This window comes from Rhinolophus sinicus, linkage group LG18 (genome assembly GCF_036562045.2).
Source record: "Rhinolophus sinicus isolate RSC01 linkage group LG18, ASM3656204v1, whole genome shotgun sequence".
NCBI classification, from domain to species: Eukaryota; Metazoa; Chordata; class Mammalia; order Chiroptera; family Rhinolophidae; genus Rhinolophus; species Rhinolophus sinicus.
In genome coordinates, this window is record NC_133767.1 from 7778718 (window position 1) to 7800312 (window position 21595).

The following is a 21595-nucleotide window of genomic DNA, read 5'->3' on the forward strand; positions in this document are numbered from 1 at the left end:
AGTTACTTATGATCACACTTACTGCTCTATCTCCTGCTCTAGAATATAAACTCCACGATGGCAGGGATCTTTGTTTCGTTCACGGTGCTCTGAACAGTGCCGAGCACAAAGGGCACCCAAAATTACTAACTAAATACAGTCACGAACAGAAAGGGATCGGGGTAAAGGCCAACAATTCCATGACTGCAACACATACATGTACTGCGGTGACAATTAAGTAAATGGACGGGGAAGGGCAGGAGCCAGGGTTCCACTATTGGACTAAGCAAAGCGGGAGGTGGCTTAGCATTGGAGACATCAGGACCGACTCCTGTTTATTTTAATTGTAATACAAATGGTTGTATAGAGACATACTTGTAGATGTGTCTATAGACTCAGGTTACTATAAGCATCTGTATTTCCTTACTCCGCCGGCTGAGAAGGCCGAGAAGCAACACCACCCCATAGCAACAAGCACACCAGCTCTCAGATCTGGGGTTCTAACACCATTCCGGGATGCAGGGCTCCTCGGAGAAGTGGCTGATTCTAAGTCTAGGACTGGAAATACACAAGATGAGCGTGGAGCATCTCATAGGGCGTGAAAGTAAGCAAGTGCTCAAAAACTCACATGATGGGGGGATGTCAAAGGGACACGGGAGTCAACTACAAGAGTTTCCAATGGTCAAAGCTGGAGCAACTTGAGCAAACCAAAAAAAAATGGATTATAATCCAAAGTATGAAATTTCCATGAGTCTACGCTGATACAAATATATGATTAAATAAATAATTGAGGGAGCAGAGACAAATCTCCAATGAAGAAGAATTTCAAATAATTTATGTACGTACTCTGCCGTCCAGAAGGTGGGGCGTAACTTCCCATCCCTTAAATCTTGGCTGCACAGAGGGACTTCCTTCTAAAAACCACTGTATAAAACGGGGGAAGAAAGCGAGTAACTCTGCAGGAGAAAACACTGAAGAATACTGCCTCAGTCAGCGCTTACGGTCAACCTCCACGTGATAAGCCATCTTGAGAGCCTATGCCCTTGCGAGAAGGTGAGAACGATCGGCCCTCCCCCTCTGTGGTCTTCCTCCCGTAACATACAACCTCTGGTTAACAGTAATGTACTGACGTTGGGTTCTTAGTTGTGACAAATGTGCCACGGTGATGTCAAATGTAACAGTGGGGGAGAGGCAGGGAGAGGTACATAGGAGCTCTCTGTAACCAACTTTTCCCAAAAGAAAAAGTTCATTAAAGAAATAATCTCACCACTAAATGGGATCATGGCACACGGCAAATGCTCAGAAAACACAGTAATAGGGATTATTATTTTTCATTATTGTTTTTTTCTGATCATGGAAATAAATCGTCAGCAATGCCTTAGCCCCTAGGTAACACATTTCAAAGAATACAAAAATGAATAAAACAGAAAGTGAAACCTTCCATAACTCCACTCCCCACCGCTAAATCAATAGCTTATGTTCTGGACTTTTCCCTAGGCATACATGAATGTTTCTTTTAAAATTTTTACAAGCATGGGATGCTACCTTACATTTTAGTAACTTGCGTATTAGTGTTGTATATTGTGGACTTTCTTCCGTATCAGGGCACCTCCCTCTTAGTGTTCTGAATGTCACATGGATGTGACAACTGACTATTTTGTTAAGATGCACATGAAGATATTGCCCATTTTCTCCCCACAAACAATGCTCCAGTGAACACCCTCCTACACACACCTTTATGATTTCAGCAGGACAGATCCCTTGCTGTGCAATTGTGGGTGTGGTGGCACATTTAAAACATTGTCATCTGACTGCTCAACTGTCCTCGCATTATCCTGAGAATTAACTTCCTGGCTCCCACCCTTGCCTGCGCCTCTTGGGTGAGGTCTCCCCCTGGTCAAGGCGGCTGTGGGGGGGCCATTGTGACATCACAGATGTGGGGGGGGCAAAACATACCGTGTAATTAACCAACCAGGCGACAGTACTGCCCGTCCTTCTGGGTGTCAGCACCTGTTTGAGAAGCCACGAATCTCCGTGACAGATGCTGCTTCTCAGCCTGGGGCCATGCCCCAACAGAACAGGGGCAGAGGGCAGGGAGAGGAAAGGGCATGTGACATTCCAAAAACCAAATACGATATCTTGATTTTATGTTTGGAAAATGACAACAAAAGAATTTACTCATACTAAGCACCCATTTATCGTTCACTTCTACAACAAATATTTGGGTTTATATACTGGTTACTGTCAGTGCTAGGATTGCCACACGAGAACAAAATTACGCTCCTGATTTCACAGAACTTCTATTCTACTTGGAGACAAGTAATACACACGATAAGTACCAGTTAGTGACAAGTGCTGCCTTATTTAGGATAACGACCAGCTGCTAGAACGAACAAACCCCAATATTTCAGAAGGCCGTCGATGCCCTCCGGACTCCAGACTAGGCCACATGACCCCCCTCACAGATCCAAGGGCCTCTTCTTCCAGGACGTAACCGATTTCTGTGAGGATCTGATTGAAGCCCGTCTCCCCCACTAAACTATGAGGCCAACTCTTGTTTTTTCCCTCTGCAGCCACAGGGCTGTCTCTTGGTCCCAAGCTTTTTCCTGTCCCCCTACAGAGTCTTCAAACCAATAGCCCACCCCCACCGGCCAAATCTCAGCTCACATGTCCCCTCCTCAGAGTGGGTTTCTCAGACCTCCTTGTGGTACTAGTGTCCTGCCAGCCACTGTGCCCACCACCAGCTCTTGTGTCCCCCCAGCTCTGTGGCAGAGGGAGAGAAGCACACCAATGATTCCCACTTCCCTTTCCACAGCACAACATTGCTAGGAAGCGGCAGCCCACAAGTTCGCCTTACAGGTATTTCTTGTGTCCCACAGTTCACCAGAGATGCAGGAACACACGTGGAGTGTGTCCCTTCCAGGCCAAGGCAGTTCAGAAAAAGAGAAGCCCTCCCTGCTCTGTCTCCCTCCGTCCAGTGGCTGGATGTGGACACACCGGAAGTGCTGCGTCCGAGAAGGCAGGGCTGTGGTCAGCCGGAAGGCCCTGAATGACTGTGTGGAGCAGAGCTCTCTCTGCACGGGGACACTCACATTGAACAGATGTTGGCACAGCTGGCTCCTTATCTCTCAGCTCAGATGTCACCTCCTCAGAAAGGCCTCTCCCAAGCACCCTAAAGTAACCCTCTTCAACCGATTCTATGCGTGTCTACGATAAACTTCCAAGTCTTTTGCTCGCTTATTTGTTCACTTGACTACTGTCTGCTCTAACAAGAATGGAAGCTTCTTGGGGTCGTGAACTCTCATCTCTTTTGCTTGTGCTGCATTCCCACTGCTTAGAAGAGTGCCTGGCACATAGTAGATGCTCAGTGAGAACTTGAATGAGTGATCCAGCCCATACGTCTCAAATTGCTCGTTTGTAAAACAGGACCGTGAACATGGAGGAATTTCCAGCAGGGCCAAAGCCAGCCCTTAGTCTGCCTTCGGTGCAAATGAGGAAAAGGCTTCCACTGTGAGCAGACAGATTAGAAAAAAGACAGCTCCTGTGGGCAGACGCACGCCTATGTGTGCTGGGCCTGGCTCGACAAACAGAGAACCAGGTTGCATTTCCATCCTCACGCCATCCCTAGGCGGAGAACTTTGAGCAGTACACAAACTGCAAAACCATCCGTGGCAGCCCTGATTTTGGACTGAGGCAATCTTGAGGATGAAAGCGCTTGCTGAAGGCAGAGCCATAAGATAAAAGGAGCCTGCGCCCTTGATAGGGGTGGAGCCCCTACACCAGCCCTGGGAGGCTTTCCTCCTGCCTTCTTTCCCTTTTGTTTTTTTAAAAACAAATTTGAATGATTTATTTTGAAATCACTTCAAAGTGACAGAGAAGTTTCAAGAACCATACAAAAAACTCCCCTTCACTGAGACTGGTCAATTGTGAACATTCTAGTCCCTTTACTCTACTACCCTCTTCTCCTTCCGCCCTCCCTCTCCCTCTGAGTAGGTAAGCAGTCATTGTCCCTCTTCTTCTAGGTCACTTGAGAGCACTTGGTAAACATGGTACCCCCAAAACAAGGACACACTCTAACCACCATCTAAATCACCTCTGACTTCTCACAGGGAACAAAATTTCTATCCAAAAGTCACTTATTTTGGGTGTCTGTTAAAACCACCAAAATAATAATAACTGGTACCTTCTTTATCTCCAAAATTTCTGGGGGCCATGGGAAAGATCATAGGAAGCTCAGAGTGGTCTGGCCTTATCGTGCCCACCCTCCCTGCCCCAACCACGTGGCCTCCCTTTGATTCCTTATAGCTGCCCAGCACCTTTCAGCCTGAGGACTTTTTCCAGTTGAGGTAAAATTCACATAATATAAAATCCATCATTTGAAAGTGAACAATTCAGTGGCACTGAGTACATTCACAGTGTTGTACAATTACCGCCTCTGTCTAGCGCCAAACTAGTCTCATCGCCCCAAACCCACCAAGGAGTCATTCCCCACTGCCCCCACTCCTGGCAATCACCAATCCATTTGTATTGCTAGATTTCCCTCTTTCGAACATTTCATGTAAATGGAATCACACACTCTGTGCTGCCTCAGAACTTTGCACCTGCTGTTCCCTCTTCCCGGATGCTTTTCCCTTCTCCAACTCTGACTCATTCTTTAGGAATCCACTAGCACTTCCTTCCGGAGCTTTCCTAGGGCTTCCCATGAGGTCAAGTCCTCCCAACACACACCCTCCTAAAAACCTGAAGATGCTCTTCTCAGTATTTTTCACAATTACAATTATGCTGTGTGGTTATTTCATTCGTGTTTCCGGTCATTAGATTAGAACGTTTATGAGGCAGGATCGTGTCTGCCTTATTTATCACTGTATGCCGACACCTGGCCCAGAATCTGGTGCATAGTAGGTGCTCAGTAATATTTTGTTAACTGACTCAAGTGATTGTCTTTACAGAAATGTCATCTTATCTCCCCTGGTTGGTGACAGGGACAGCCTCACCTTGCCCTCCCCAAGGACCTCCCACATGCCCATATATGAACATGCTGTGGGCAGTTCTGGCCATGGTCTGTGAGGTACAGGTCTCTGTGAGCTCACAATGCCCGGGGCCCGCCCGCCCGTGTCTATAAGAGGCCCAGGAGGCAGCCCCTCGCTTCACAGCCCTCAAAGTTCCACCTGCTCACAGGTTGGCTGGCTCAGCCAAGGTGGTACCCCTGCTCTGAGCAACCAGGCCGACTCTATCCAGCACCATGGCCAGATACAGCTGCTGCCGCAGCCAGAGCCGGAGCAGAAGCCGCCGTCGGAGAAGATGTCGCAGACGAAGGAGGCGCAGCTCTGGGAGGCGGAGGAGAGGTAAAGGGGAGGGCAGTCGGGGTGCTGGGTGGCGTTGGGGGCTCAGCCCATGCTGAAATTTGCTCTCCCCACTCTTGCGCCCCACAGCGTGCTACCGCCGCTACACTGTGAGGTATAGAAGAAGACGCCGAAGATAAGATGTTAAAAGGCACAAGCGAGCAAGCCCACCACCTTCCGACCTGAAGTTTAGCAGCCTTTAAGACTCTTGCCACATCTTGAAAATGCCACCATCCCAATGACATGAACAGGAGCCTGCTAATGAACAACGCCGCCTGTCAATAAACGTTGAAAAATCACTCTTGTCTCTTTGCCTTAAGAGGCTCGGGAGAGGAGGGCTTGGGGCTGCTGGGAAGAGGGGACATGAGTGACAGTTGTCACACTCTTCTGACTACCAAGTCACAACCCAAATCTGCCTCCCCTTCCAGGTCCCCTTCCAGGGGGCACAGGGGCTGGGTCACGCTCATTTCTGAATTGTACCTCTCCCTACTCCTTGGGTCTGTGGCTTTCTGATGGCAGCTAGAAATGGACCACAGAAATTTGTGCAAATGCTACAGATTAGGGCTTACTCCCCACAGAGCCGGGGAAACTTTTACCAGCTCAAGCTCGTCACTGTATCCCACCGGTTCCTCAAAGTGCCCCCAGGTTTATTTCAGCCCAATGGGTCACTTGCCCAGGTTGAGCTAAGCTTTCACATTTAACCTTCAGCTCTGTGAAGGAAGAAACAAGGTGTCCTACCCGTCTCATCTTCATCTGCCCACCCAACCCGTTATGATACATTGGGGGCTTGGAACCCCAGTGAGATGTGGAACAAGGCACTTGAAAAAAGTCTTCTTGCTTCTGATTCTTTTCATGATCTCACGGTGGCAGAGCAAAGTGCAGGGCATTTCACCCGTGACCGGGAGCCCTGAGACTGACAGGGCTTAACACCTCAGAAACACCACGGCCATGACCTCCAGGTATCGGGCACCATGGTGTACAGGTAGTCAGACTGCTTTCGTCACTTGTAGGCCTCACGCTGACCTAGCAAGACAGGTATGACCCCATGTTTTCCATGACCCCAGTTAGATGACAGACGCCTGGACAAAGACCACCCCCTCCTTCCCGGGAAAGGCTTTACACACAGACCGCCTGGTATTACGAACACCAGGGTGAAATTAACACCAATGGCCACTGTAACACATTACCATAAAATTTTATTATCTTACAGAATTCCAAAATGGGTCTTAGGGGTGAAAATCAAGGTGTGGGCGGGGCTGTGTTCCTCCAGCTCCTAGAGGCCCCCACCTCCATCTTCAAATTTCCCTGTGACCTTCCTGCTTCCCTCTCCTATCTTTTAAGGACCCATGTGACTACATCTGAATGAGCTGCCAATCTCTAGATCCATTTCTCAATATTCCCGGGCTCGGGGATTAGGGTACGGACATCTTAAACCTACGATTCCACTTCTGGATTTTAAAGGGATCATGAAAGCACAGGGAGATGTCTGGGAAGGGGGTGGAGGGCCCAGGGCACGGACCCTGAAGCCCAGCCTTGCCCCTTATTTTCAGAGTGACCTTGAGCAAGTCACTTAACCCCTCTGTGTCTCAGTTTCCCCCATGGAAAATGGGGGACGTAACAGTAAGGAGTAAATATACGGAAAATAAATGAATGCCTGGCATGTAGTAACCACTAGGTGTGTGCACAGATAAACAATAATGCAGAGTCCCACCCAGACTGTATGGCACAGCCCCTGAGGTGGTGGCTACATTTGGATTCCCACTGCCTAGGTGAGATGAGAGCTTATATTTGGACAAGAAAAGGTTGGTGAGGGTCCCACCTGCTCTAAGGGACCGGGAACATCTTTTACAGGCTGGGAAGGGGTGGCTTGCCCCGCTGGGCCCGCTGGCTGTGGGACCCTGCTCTGTGTGACGACAATGGAGGGTGGGGCCGCCGAGTCACATTGGGGGCCCCCTTTATATACAAGTCCCCAAAGAGCTGCTGGCAGACCAGACCAACAATAACAGCAAGAGCAAGTAGGCAGGCCTTAGCCCTCCTCCCCTGCCACCAAAGCCAGCTACAGCCTCGGCCTAAGTGCCTGACCTGTGGTCACAATGGTCCGACACCGCACGAGGGGTGCCAGTGAGCACCCACAGCAGGGGGGCCAGGAGCAAGAGCAGGAGCAGAACCCAGAAGACATCCAGGACGAGGGGAGGATGCTCAGAGGCCAGTATCGCTATAGACGCAGGCACTGCTCTCGAAGGCGGCTGTACAGGGTCCACAGGAGACGGCGCTGCTCGAGCCGCAGGCGCCGCAGACGCCGCAGAGGTTTGGCTTGTCCCTCACTCTCACTCTGGGCCTGGCACAGAGGGGCAGTGGGAAGCTCGTGAAGCCCCGGGACCCTGCCCCATCTGACCGTCCCCAAACTCCAGCCCCACCCAGAACCCCCAGATGGCCTGATAACCACAACTTTCTTGTTCAAAAGGCTGCAGAAGGAGGAGAAGATACAGTAGGCGTCGCTAAACCTCCCTGGGCCCGTCACACCCCTGGTTGGAAATTAAGGAAAAGTCACCTGCCAAAGGACCACCTCGTGAGACCACAGCAATCCCCCCACGCTAGATGCCCAAGCCCCAAGCCCCCAAGTTCTTGAGTCATCTGTCAAATAAAGCTTGGGATAAGAAACTTGCTGGCCTGTGAGGGCCTCCTTTACGCAAATGGCAAACATGGCTTCCCTTCCTTGAAGGGGCCAAGGGAGGGGTCTCCAAGCATGGAGTGTCACCTGCGACATCCTCCATCACCCAGAGCCAGGGCTTGGCTCTGGGCCTTTCATGCTGCCCAAGGCCACAGTATTCCACCTTGACCTTCCACATCTCCAGGGGTCTTGAAGTAAGGCCAGGCTCTCAACCTGAAGAACCTTCAGGGGTGTTGGGTAGCTGGGGAAAGTGTGCGGAGATGGGGAGCTAAAGGCAAGGCGTGGAACTGTGTGAGGTCCGTACACAGGGCCCCGGGGTCTGCAGCTTCTGGGGGCTCCTCATCGTCCTTGGGGTTCCTTAGCTGTACCCGCATCACTGTCGTTTCTGCTTCCACAGTCACACGGCCTCCTGTGGGGACAGAGTCCCAGAGAGCAGTTTCTAGGCTCTCAGCCTTGCATGGGTGGTGGTTGGCCATTGGTTGCTGATATAACTGCTGTGACTGCATTGGTTGGTCGGTTGGCTGGTTGGCAGGCAGAGAAGTGGATGGAGGATTGTGGATCGTGTGGGTCCTACTTCATGGGTCTCGCCCGGCAGCCAGCGAGAATACAGTGGTGTGACTCCCCTACCTATGGCTCCGTGGGTGTTCCTTTTTGGCCTTGCCACATCCTGTGTTCTTATGTGGGGAGCGGGAGCTGAGACCCTGCACGACATCTTGCATGATACCTCCTCTGTGAAATGTCTGTCTACCTCTTACAGGGACACTTAGGATGGCATTTAGGGCCCACCTGGCTAATCCAGGACACTCTCCCCTTCTCAAGTCCCCTCCCAAAGATCCTTGGGGGGGGCATTATTCAGCTTACCATATCCACTGAGGATTTGGGGGAGAAAACTGGCAAGCTCTGATTTACACGTTGGAAAATGGATGCCAAGGGGACTTAAACTCCCCCCTCCCATGCTGAAGTTGTAGAACCGTGACACCAAAAGTTTAGGAGCCGCAGTCTTTAAAGGGTGATTTCGGAGGATGTGAAAGAGGCAGCAGGGTTTCCTTTAGTTTTATGGAAGGATAGCTTGCACCGAGGGCATCACAACTCCTATCCCAGCTAAAAGGGAGGCTTCTGCCAGGGCAAATGAGACCAGGCAGACAAGGCAAGCTGCAGGGCAAGGAGCAGTGGTGCTGGCCCAGTATTCTAGAAGCCTCTGTCCTGCCGGTAGGGGGAGCTCGGTGGGGCGTCTGATGGCTGAGGCTTGAGTGAGGGTCAGCCCACACTCAGGGATCTAAGGGTGGGGGGCCCCTTTGTGATGTAAGCGCTCTGCTGCACGGCCTTCACCGGCCTCCCCCGCCCAGTCCAGAGAGGCAGCCGAAGCCAGCAATGGGTTCCCGCTGTGCCAAGCTCGGGACCGGCCACAGCCGGGGCCATGAATCCTCCATGAAGAAGCTCGTGGCCTGCGTGAGTCAGGATAACTTCTCCTTGTCGTCAGAGGGCGAGGAAGAGGAGGAAGAGGGAGAGGAGGACGAGGGAGAGGAGGGAGAGGAAAAGGAGGAAGAGGAGGAGGAGGAGGAGGAGGAACTCCCGGTCCAGGGCAAGCTGCAGCTGCTGGAACCTGAGAGGCAGGAGGGGGAGTCGATGGTGAGCGTGAGGCCCAACAGAGCCCTGAGCCCACACACTCCTGACCCCCGCTGACCAACAGGAAGATGGGCCTGCTGCTGTTCCCGCGAGAAGAGCTTTCAGAAAAGAGTCAATAAAAAGTCTCCAAAGGAATTCTTCTCCTTTCTGGTCTCCCCAGCCCCGTGCCCGCGGTACCATGTGCACGTGCGTGCGTGTGTGTGTGTGTGTGTGTGCATGTGTGTGTGTTTAGGGAGGTTGAAGGGCAAGAGTCTGCGCCTGCTCCTGACGTCCAGCCAGAACTTCTCACAAGGGCCACTCCCTGTGACTTCTCAGCCGCCAGCCCTACTTTGAGGGTGAACGTGTGGTAGCCTGGGCTGGAAAGTCATCCCAGCCAATCCCATCTCTGGTGTGTGTGTGGGGCGGGGGAGGAAAAGGGGGGTGATTCCTCCCCGAGAGCACTGATGGGACAGTGTATACTCTCAGCAAAACCCCCATTCCACGGCTCTAGCCATGGATGGTTTTCTCTTTCTTTCTTTCTTTCTTTCAATTTATTGGGGTGACAATTGTTAGTAAAATTACATAGATTTCAGGTGTACAATTCTGTATTACATCATCTATAAATCCCACTGTGTGTTCACCACCCAGAGTCAGTTTTCCTTCCATCACCATATATTTGATCCCCCTTTACCCTCATCTCCCACCCCTCCGCCCCCTTACCCTCTGGTAACTACAAAACTATTGTCTGTGTCTACGAGTTTTTGTTTCTCGGATAGTTTTCGTAAAGAGCCCTGGCTTGGGAGTGCAGCACGCCTGGGTTCAAATTTCTTTCTGCTCGTGATGTGACCTTGAGCAAGTCACTGTCCATGTCTGAGCCTGGGTCTGTCCCTCCCTGTTTAAGGGTGAGGTTAAGAGCTACCCGCATAGGTCAGTGGGTCAGGAGAATGAACTGGAACGTAGTGGGCCCAGGCCTGGCACACAGTGAGTGTTTAAGGTGGGTGTTGCTGCTGGAGTTATGGAGCCTCCATCAACCTCACTGGCCCTGGCTTGGGGATCAGAGTACATGGGGTCTGAGTCCTTCTCAGCCAGGGATTCTTCTGCTGCCACCCTTACACTCAGGGTGACATCTGTGTCCCCAGAGGCTCTGCCTTTATCCAGGGATCTGGCTGTGGGGGCAGAGCCCATGTCCTCATTAAAGCAACCAGCAAAGGAGCTAAAGCAACCAGAGAAGCTGCCAGACACAGATGCAGAACTCAGACCCTCTGTCCCCTCACTCGGGCCTCTTCACGAAGCATCAGAATGTGATCTCCACCCTCTGCCCTCAGCAGTTCCCCCCACGCACAGCCATCTGGGCCTGCGAAGGAGCCCGATCAGGGCTGCTGGGGATGGGAAACAGTATTTCCAGAGAAGCCTCAGCTTTTTTGCGGGTCATGTGTCAGGGATAAGGCGCGGCCTTGGGTTTCTCAGAGGGGAGGCTTCCTGGCAGGGCGAGTGACATGTGGGTCCCTGATGTCCGTGACTCCCACCCCACCCTTGACCTAGTAACTCCGTCAGCCAGCTTTGTAGTTTTGGTGCAAGTGCCACAGGCCCGCATGCCCATGTTTCACCCAGCAAACACCTGTCGCGCCCCTTCTGTGTGCCCAAGATGAATAACAGTCTCTGTCTCACTATGCACTCGAGGGTGGGGACGTGGGGAGTCAGCAGTGGTGGAGGGGAGAGGGTTCAGGGACCCAGAAAGAGTCTTCGAGGAGTAGCCCGCAACCAGCCCCACTGTGCCCACACAAGGCAGGGCTGTCAGAACAGAGCGGCATGTGCCCCTCAGAATCCCCTCGGACCCCTTAGTGACCTCAGCAGGCTAAACGAGATGGGGCCAGACCTAGATGTGAATCCCAGCTCTGCCATTGATTAACTGTGGGACTCTGGGATGGTTCCTCCACCGCTGAGCCTGCTTCCTCTTTGCAAAATGGAATCCTCATACCTGCCTCCAGGGTTCAATAGTTTCTTAGGGCTGTTGGAAGAAGTGATCACACACTTGGTGGCTTAAAACAACAGAAATGTATCCTGTCACATTTTGGAGGCCAGGAGTCTGAAATCAAGGAGGCGGCTGCCCCCCCTCCCGGGGGGGGGGGCGGGCTTTGTGGCATCACTGTCCAGCTCATGGTGGCTCCAGGCTTTCTTTGGTTTGTGGCTACATAACTCGAGTCTTTGTCTCTGCCTTCACGTGGGCTCTTCTCCCGGTGCGTCTTCTCTTCTGTTTCTTAGAAGGACACTTGTCATTGGATTTGGGGCACACCTGCATAACCCAGGATGCGCTCAAGATTCTTAATTTAATTACATCTGTAAAGATGCTTTTTTTCCAAATATGGTCACACTGACAGGATCCAGGCTTAGGACGCAGACTTTTTTTTAAGATTTTATTGGGGAAGGGAACAGGGCTTTATTGGGGAACAGTGTGTACTTCCAGGCCTTTTTTTTTTTTTTTTTCCAAGTCAAGTTGTTGTTCTTTCAATCTTAGTTGTGGAGGGCTCAGCTCAGCTCCAGGTCCAGTTGCTGTTGCTAGTTGCAGGGGGCGCAGCCCACCATCCCTTGTGGGAGTTGAAACGGCAACCTTGTGGTTGAGAGCCCACTGGCCCATGTGGGAATCGAACTGGCAGCCTTTGGTGTTAGGAGCACGGAGCTCTAACCGCCTAAGCCACCGGGCCAGTCCCAGACATATCTTTTGGGGGCCACCCTTCAGCCCACTACAGAGGGTCACTGTCAAGTTCCAGGACAAAGCTGCCTAGAAGGAGGGGAGACCCGGAGCCCAGCCACTTAGAAGGTGTTCAGTAAGTGAGGGCGGTTTTCACCGTGAGGGATGGAACATGCTTACTAAGAAATAAGCTAGAATAAAGCAGGTGACAGCAGCAGTCCAGGATTACCCAGATTGAAGTTCAGTCCTCTCGAGGAGGTCCACATCCACAGGCAGGGACAGGAAGCCCTCTTTTCTGAGAAGATGCCTTTAAGTGAAGTCATTTTTCATCTAACAAAACAGTTGTCCACAGAACTCCCAAAGGGGCAACCACGGGGACATCCTTCTGGATTCCCCAAGATATTTCCCCGGAAACAGGACAAGGAGACGAAGATAAAGTGGTGGCAACATTTCTTTGAAAAGTTGCCAAGTAAATGACAGTATTACCACCAAGACAAACATCCTCCCTACTCACTGCTAAGAGCCATCCTAGGCCTCAAGAGGGTGGCATTTCTTTAGAGAATCCACTCAGCTCAAGAGCTGGGCTAGGCACCTCCCAGGGAGGGGCCCTGAAAGGACCCCCATCAGGTGTGGGACCCCCTTATGGAGGTGGGACCAGCGTTTCTTATGGTGGCCAGACCAGGTCACCCCGAGCCTGTTCTCACCCACCAGAGCAATGCGGAAAACTCTACCTGTGGGGAACACCAAGAAAGACTTCACAGAGCCCCCCAAAATCATACAAACATGAAATGTGTCCCAAAATTTTGACGTGTTTCTCTCAGTTAAAAGTCCACCAGAGAAGACACAAGAATGAAAAGACAGTTACTTGTGCCGCGTGTGACAAAAGCTTCCTCCAGGCCTTAGACCTACACGTGCATCAGAAGATTCATGCAGGCAGGAGAGAAGCCTTCCAGGTGCCGTGCGTGCAAAGTCCTGCAGCCACAGAACCAACCCTCTGGCTCAGAGAACCCACGCGGGAGAGAAGCCCCGGGTATTCCCGGCTCCAGAGACGCTGCCGCCAGCCATCCACCTGGCACGGCAACCTGAGGACACAGCAGAGAACTGCCTTCGGAAGTGTTTCCTCCACACCGGATGCTTCCTCGGCTGCAGCCCCGACGTGATGTATGAAACTATGTCTGCGAATATGTGTATTTCCACAGTACTTCTCTATTTAGAACATACTTTGTAAGCTCCTGACTGTACGTTCCACTGACTGTCTTACCCCTGTAAAATGTAAGGAGGGCAGGGGATTTCTCAGCTATATTCACTAAAGTATCTCAGGTGCCTAGAAAGTGGCTGATACATTTCGAATGACCAATAAATATCTGACAAATAAATAAATAGCTGATGATAGCAAAGCCTCATAACAAAAGACGAGGTAATGCATGAGCAATAGAGAGGGAGAAATAGATGTGGGCTGGGGGGCCTGCCAGGGGAGAGGGGGTGGGGAGGAAGGGATATCATGGAGGGGGGAGTGGAGAGGCGCAGGCGAAGAGCGGCCACGGGTGTCAGCCAAGGCGTGGGCTGGGGGCGCTGCTGTGTGCTCCCACAGGGTCTCTTTCATAGGTGCTAGGAGGTCTGAGTGGGGCGGGTCTGATTCCAACAGCAGGCGGGGCTTCAACAGCAGGGAGCGGGGTAGAGGTAGGAGGCAGGAATCGAAGGAAGGAAGAGTTTTCAAAAGCATCCTTGACAGGTATACCAGGCTCACAAGAACACCAGGAAGGAAGGAATGACATCCCTTTGTCCGATAAGGAAGCCAGGCCTAGAAATGACCTTCTCAAAATCAGGCATCAGTATAAACTGGGGTTTGAACCTGGCTCTAAATCTCCGGAAGTAAATCTTGCTGTGGAGGTGGGGTTGCCGGGCAAGTCCCAGGACCACTGGGTCACTCATCTTTCACCCATCGGACAAGCCATCCAATCCCACTCACCTATCTATCCTCACGTTAGGTTATCCATCTTATCAACCACCCGGTACCCCCCCCCCCCAGCCAACTATCGCTGGGATCAGGGCTGTGCTCCTGCTTCCAAGCTGCCTGGGTGGCATAAGAGAAAGAGCTGGAAGGCTTAGACACCATTTATTGAGATCTTACTGTGGAAAGGCCCTGAGCCAATTGCTGGACATAGATTCTCTCATTTAAGTCGTCTGACGCACCCACTCTACAAAGACAGGGAAACTGGGACTTGGACAGGTGAGTGCCCAGGTGAGTGACCACCAGAAGAGGAAAAAGCAGATGTGGGATGTGGGTCCAGCTTGCTCCAACCCAAGGGTCCCTGCTCTTAACCAACAGATGGGATTACTCCAAAAGGCCACTGAAAGCCACCCTGGGGGTTAGGGTGAGGGGTAGGGGGCTTTGTCCCTGCTGGGCCATATCTGTTACACCCCCGTGGCCTGTGCCATCACAATCGGCCCCAACTATATAACCGGGGGATGCCAGGCCTCTATAAAGCTGGGTGTGTTATAGAGGTGGAAAAGGAGGCGGCCTCTGCCCCCCCAAGCCTGGCCTTCCATGGACACCAAGGCACAGAAACTTCCCATCACCCACACGCAGCCCCACAGCGGCTCTCGGTCCCAAAGCCACACCTGCAACCATTGCAGCTGCAGCCTCCACTGCCAGAACTGCAGCCCGAGTTGCAGCTGGAGCCAGAGCCAGAGTTACCGTCGAAGCCGGAGCTCCAGTCAGAGCCCGACGGGCCGCTGCAGCCCACCTGGCCACCAGAGCCAGAGTCCACGATCGAGCCCGCTACCAAAGCACCAGAAACACACCATGCAACCCCACCACTGTTCCAAGCGGCCCCCCACCCATTCCCCCCGCTACCCCAAGAACAGAAAGAACGTGGAAGCAAAGGTGAAGAGGAAGGTGGTCAAGAGGAGCCGGCGGGTGTACAAAACAAAGAGGCGGAGCTCAGGTACCTTTCACGCAGGGGGGGAAGGGCCACAGGGACCCCCAGCTGGACCTTGGGGGCAGTGAGGTGAAGGCCGCAAGGAACCACAGGCGAGGTGAAGAGGGAGAAGAAACGATGGCTATTGCGTATATGATGCATTACTGGACCAGTTCTTCAAATATGTTGGGATGAGTTGATTGGACAGGTGGCAATTAGCTCAGAAGGATGGGTGGGTGAATGAGAGGTGAGCGGATAAGGAGAAGGGAGGCGAGGTAGTGAGATGGGTGAGAGAAGGGCTAGGTAGCTGCTTAAGTGGACTGATGGATGGAAGATGCGTCCAGCTGAATGACTGGGAAGTTTGGGTACGGTTGGAAGGATGTGGTTGGTGAACGGAGAACTGGTTAAGTGATTGTTGGCTAGGTAGGTGGGTGGTCAGATGCCTATGGATGAGAGAATGGGTAGATGGATGGTTACTTGGATGGATGGAGTAACAGACCAATGGATGGAAGAACTGATATTTGGACTGAAACTGGATGAGTGGTCCGGACACAGCTGAAAGAATTAAATGAATGTTGGATAAAAAGACTGGGTGACTCGTGGATGAGTCAAGTGGATGGGATGGATGGATGGAGTCACATAGGTCAAAAGGAACTTGGCAATAGTCTTAAGCTCTATCCATGCCCCATCTGTGATTACAAACGAGCAGTCCAAGACCCAAGGAGGGGGTGGGTGACTTCACGAAGTACAAGTGTTAAAGGGTCCCTTTCCCATTCCTATCACTTAGGGAAGAAACACAACTGAGATCACAGCCACGGCTTGTTCCTGTGTGGGTTTCATCCAACTGAGAAACACCATCACACGTCAAATGCTGGAGGGAAGAAGGCAGACTTTCTGCAGGAACATGTTACTACAGTGATTTCTATGCAACGATGATTAAAGCTTGGACACTGGAGGACGAGCCTTGAGTCAGCATTTTGATTTCACTAAAGGCGTCACATGTTTGGGGGCCTGGTTTGGAGGCACCGCGCAGAAAAGAGGTTGCAGAGGGAGCAGGGACATGCCTTGTGATGGGACCTACTGAAGTGTAAGGAGCCGGTGCCAGCACAGGGGCAGAAATGAATGGCATTTGGCATTTGGGCTGAAGGAACGGGGCGGAGCACGGGGAGGTGGAGGATGGCGCAGGTGTGGAAATGACGGTATCTGCTGTGGCGGGGGAGGGGCCGGAAGGGGGTCTGCGGGGAACAGATACATATCAATCCATTAGGACGAATGTCATCTTGTAAGTGAATTGCAGCTCAGTAAAAATCAAGTCTGAGTTTTGCAGGATGGGCAGTGGTATGCAGTGGAAGGTCCTCTTTCAGAGCTCAGCTGTGTGGCCTTAGCATGTCATTTCCTCTCTCTGGGCCCCAGTTTCCGCCTCTATAAAGGAGGTAGCTGAAGTGTCTCCTTGAGGGGTCACTGAGCTGATGACCATGCAAGCGTCCAGTAGAGGGTCTGGGACACAGCCTGCATTCAGTGTGTCCCCTGACCTCCCCTCAGAGCAGAGCAATGTTCCGGGTTGATACACACCTGAGATACACGTGTGGGGCAAGGACCCAAGCAGGCTGGGGAAATGATCATTTGTTGAGCACCTATGAGGTGCCAGATGCTTTGAAGTAAATGTTTCCACTGAGTCCGCACACCCTCAGCAGGAGGCATTACTGTTCCCACTTTACAGATGAAGCTGAGACTCAGAGGTGAAACGATGTGATCCAGGTCTCCTGGCGGGCAGGTCTGAGATCAGAGAGTCATGCTTTGCCCCAAACCTCCTGGTTCCCTATTTAAAAATGTAAAGCCACATCACACCATGATCGTCACCGACCCGACAGTGTTAGAGTTTGGGGAGTGCTTCTAGGGAACATGTTTAAGGGAGGAGGTAGAGAAAGAGGGTCAGAGGATAAGGTCAGAGACTTTGAGCACCACTCACCAAAGGACCTCCCTATTCCCTGAACAGTGTCCTTTTATAATATGATCACTGGAGGCAGGTAATCTATTATAGAGATATGAACTCTATAACAGAGGAAGTGAACTGGGACTGGTGGTTTATGGACCCTTTAACCCCACATTTCCCTGAAACCAACACACAGAAAAAAAGTGGCACAAACATGCACAGACACCCAGTAACATATACAAAGAAAATGCCATTCAAACTTATTCAGACACAGAGACCTAGGGTCACACGAGGATTCCCAAACACACACACACCCATCTGTACACGCAAGCTCTCACATGCCTCCCGTCCCGTACTGAAACACACTCAAGCTAGCATTCATAGGTTTCCACCCTCACAGTCAGACACATGATGACAGAGGAAAAACATCAAACCACAGATTCATTCTTTCACTTGCTTGGTTTGGGGTGGGGCAGCAGTAGTTTGGGGGCAGGCCTGCTGGAAACCCAAATTCAGGAAACAAACAAGAGGCCCCAACTCAGCCACTGAGAGGCTATACAGATTCTGCAAGCTTGCCTGTCTGGTTAACGTCAGTGGGGTACTGGAGTGAGGTGAGGTCTGATAAACAGACACAGCCCAGCCTGTAGTTGGCACTGCCTGCTCAGGTGCCTGGGGTACTGTCACTCCTGCAGGCCCTAGATGACCTTGGGGGTCCCTGTACTCCTAGGGGAGGAGGGAGCAGTCAGAGAAGAGGGTGCAGAGCCGGGCTTGAGATGCCCGTTTGTGTTATGATTCAGGAGGAAAAACACCTCAAACCACACAGACCCAGATTCAACTCCCAGCTCCCCCATTCCTTCGCTGGGTGACACCAAGCCTGTCTCTTAACCTCTCTGAGCCTTATCTGCATCTCATACTTTGTGAAGAGGTCCAAGGGGCCATTGCTGCATCCCCAGTACTTAACACGGTCCTGGCACATATTACCATTTCCCCCCGAAAATAAGACCTAACAGGAAAATAAGCCCTAGCATGAAATTTCAGAATGACATCCCCTGAACATAAGCCCTAATGCATCTTTTGGAGCAAACCTTAATATAAGAACCAGTCTTATTTTCGGGGAAACACGGTAGGAGCTCAGTAAATATTTGTCGAATAAATGAAAGAGAATGCAGGCATTAAAGCAATGGTTAAGATGCCACTTGTGTACCTGTTCAATGGACAAAACTGAAAAGAGTTTGAGAAGAGTTTGAGAATAACAAGTATTGGTGAAGGCACGGGGAAGCAGATATGGTGAAATGCCCTGCTGAGGGCATAAGCATACACAGGCATGTTGGTGGGCAACTGGCCACGTCTATTAACATTTAAAGTGTACACAGTGTTTCTCACACAGGTGCCAAGATGTACAGGGAGGTGCAGGGATGGTGGCAAAAGCGAAGAACTGGAAACAACCTATGTGCCCATCCACAGGGGATGGATAAATGAACACACAAGGTTCATTGAGGATGCAGTTTTTAAAAAGAACATCATGTTTTTTTAAAGAATGAAGTTGGTCTATATGTGATCTATCCAGGTTGCCAGGATATATTGTTGCGTGAAAGAGCAAGATGGAGAAAGATATAGCATTTATAGAGGAAAAAATTCTACACAAAGCAACACTATTTCTACAGGGGGAAATTCAGGTATTTAAATGCATAAAAAAAGATCTGGAAGGACACAGACCAAGCTGGTGCCTGGGGTTACGTCTGGGGAGGGGAAAAGTTTTATTTTATACGAGGAAATAAAAAAAGAAATGAAGGAGAAAAAAAGAAATGAGCATCAGTGAAGCATCTAGTAGGTGCTCAGCCAAGGTTTGTTAACTCTGAAAAGAGATAGTACAGGAATTTTGACTATAAACTCTGTGGCTGCAAAGTGTTATCTTCTCTTAAGCCAATGGCATCAGGCCCTTTCTGGACTCATCACCCTAGGGCAGAGAGAGGCCAAGACCAGCCCATTGCCTTTCCCCAGCCAAGCCTCTGCTTACAACCACCAGGATGGCATTGGGAGACTTTCCTGTTTAGCTTAGGCTCACCTCTGGCCACTTGCCACTCAGGACCTCACAGTTTTGTCTCTAGGCCTTTGCCTGTACTGTGCTCTGCTAGGAGTGCTCTCCGTCTCGTCCCAGGGCTAAGTCCCAACTGTTCTCTAAAATTCAGGTCAAGGATCACCTCTTCCTGGAGCCTGCTCAGGGCCCCGCTGGTTTAGTCAGGTGCCCCCTCTTGGATCAGCAGACACTGGGCTTCCCAGAGTCATGGGCCACTGTCAAGTCTGCTGCTGGTTTGTGTGCCCTGAAAAAAGATGGCTCTTCCAACTGACAGAACCAGGCCAAATTCAACCTCTTGTCATGGCACCTGCCACTCTCAATAGCTTTCCCACAATGAGGGGCCAATGAGCTGAGCTGTCATCCTGTCCCCACGCCCCTCTCTCAATGTCCCCAGCCTGCTGTATCAGTTCTTGTATCTAGTCTCATAGCTTTTGCAAATTCGTTTTACCCTCTACGCCAACTGCCAATGGTAACTGCTACTGCTTCTGGCTGTCAGCTGCTGACATCTAATTTGCCACTTCTGTGATGGCGTAGGGTGGGAACCAGATCATTTTATTAGCACGGTATGTAAAAATAGACCAAAGAGGCTCCAAGTGAGGTCCTGTGGGATTTGCTGATGAAAAGGCACTGAGACTGCCAGTTTGGGCTTTGTGACAGTTCTTTGAGCCACTGGATTAAGTCCATTTGCCTCAAGCCACAGCACAGGTGAGGGTGGGGGTGGGGAGCTGGGACGGGCACCAGGTGTGTCTGGATGCCACAACCAGTACTCTCAGAAATCCTCCCTCCTGCCCTTCTGATTTTGGAGCTATTAACACAACAGGAGCGACTACTTTCTGAAAGCTGGTTAGCACCAGCTACTTCCCATCTGAGCAATCCCTCCTTTCTTCACCTGTCACATGGGGATAAATGGGCCTGCTGGAAGGTTCCCATCAAGTCTCCCCAGCATCGCCCAGGAGCCCGCCTGTCATCACATCCGAGTCCAGCCACCAGCTCAGTCATCACTTCCCGGCCTCTAGGCCACGTTCGCCTTGGACTCTGCACAGCTCTCCCCCGGCCCCCCAAACGCATGAGCTTCCCTGCTGTGAGGAGGGGCTGGGACGACGGTTTACCCCACACAATGAAGCGGAGCTCCCCAAAACACACTCACCAAGTTCCACCAGCTCCCTCTCTTGCTTTTCTCCTTTGGTAAATGGCAACACATAACTTCCACCCCCACAGAACCATGAGGAAGCGTAAATCAGACAAGATACCAAAAAATGGTACCAGCAAATGGTGATCCCTTTCCCAAGGTCTCCCGGGGAGTGAGGGCTGCCCCCCAGAACTCAGGCCTTGGGCTCCCCGAGCAGTGCTCTCTCCTACAAAGCACGAATGGCCTGGTTCTCCCTTAGGACTGTCTTTGCACCCATTTCAGGAGGCTGTTGGTGCCATTCTGGGGGTGGGGGGCTCAGGGACAGTCGTGAGGTGTGTCCCAAGGCCCCTACTGGAAGTCATCGCGGCTAAAGCCCCAGTTGTCCAGAAGCTCGGCAGCCAGAGGGCTCTTTCACATTCAATCCTACAGAGTCTGCTGGGCTCTAAGGGCTGTTTCCTGCAGTCAGGGTGAATTCCAAACCCTCCCGTCTCCCAGCAAGGCCCACAAGGTCAGCGGACCCAGCCTCGGCCTCACCCCTGCACTCAGCTCTCGCTGGGTACAGCAGTCTCCTTTCTGATCCTTCAGCACACCTCTCACTCCCACCTCAGGGCCTCGGCACTGGCTCTTCTTTTGACCTGGAGTTCTCTTCATTCACTCAACTCCCATGCCACCACCTCCAGGAGGCTTTCTCTGACTGCTTCATCTCACTCGTCCCCCACCCCAAAATACCTTGTGGCTCCCATTCTCCGTTTATTCCCCCCAGAGCGCTTAACATGATTTGACATGATGCTATGAATTGACTGTCTGTCTCCCCTAGGTCTGCTGGAAGACCCCTGGGTGCCCCGTGTTTGGCAGACATTAGATACTCAATAAATACCTACTGAATAAACACCAAAGTAGTGAAATAAATGTCATTACCTCTATCTTGCAGATGAGGAAACTGAGGCATATAAGAAGCTTGCCCCCAGCCACGTGCTTATTAAGTGACCGATGTAAACCCAGGCCAGCTCACAGCAGAATCTACAGCCCACAGCTCAGGGCTCCCCAGACGCAGACTCCCATGGGAACCTCGGCTCCCCTTCGTGTTAGAAGGGGGGCTGAGGAGAGCTGGGGCAGAGAACAGTTTCAGGATGACACGTCTTGACCAGGGGCTGCTTTTCCCAGCAGGACTTTGCCACAGCTGGAAAGAGAAACTGAAAAACTGACTGGCCCTTCACTTCTGGACTGCCACAACCTTCCCCGGGGCAGC

At 51.5% G+C, this 21595-nt stretch overlaps 2 protein-coding genes across 2 annotated transcripts; both read left to right on the forward strand.

Annotated features, from left to right (window-relative positions):
• Positions 1-9363: 9363 nt before the first annotated feature.
• PRM3 (protamine 3) lies at positions 9364-9665 on the forward strand. The gene is given in 2 exon segments (XM_019714055.2): positions 9364-9607; positions 9610-9665. Coding segments are annotated over 2 exon segments (300 nt in total).
• A 5169-nt stretch (positions 9666-14834) lies between these two features.
• Positions 14835-15540, forward strand: TNP2 (transition protein 2). Its single transcript, XM_019714056.2, has one exon. The coding sequence runs from the start codon at positions 14835-14837 to the stop codon at positions 15294-15296; it is 462 nt and encodes a 153-aa protein (XP_019569615.2). The 3' UTR covers positions 15297-15540.
• Positions 15541-21595: the final 6055 nt, after the last annotated feature.

Excerpts from the sequence above, each read along its gene's own strand:
- TNP2 (XM_019714056.2), top strand. The coding sequence starts at position 14,835 with ATGGACACCAAGGCACAGAAACTTCCCATCACCCACACGCAGCCCCAC.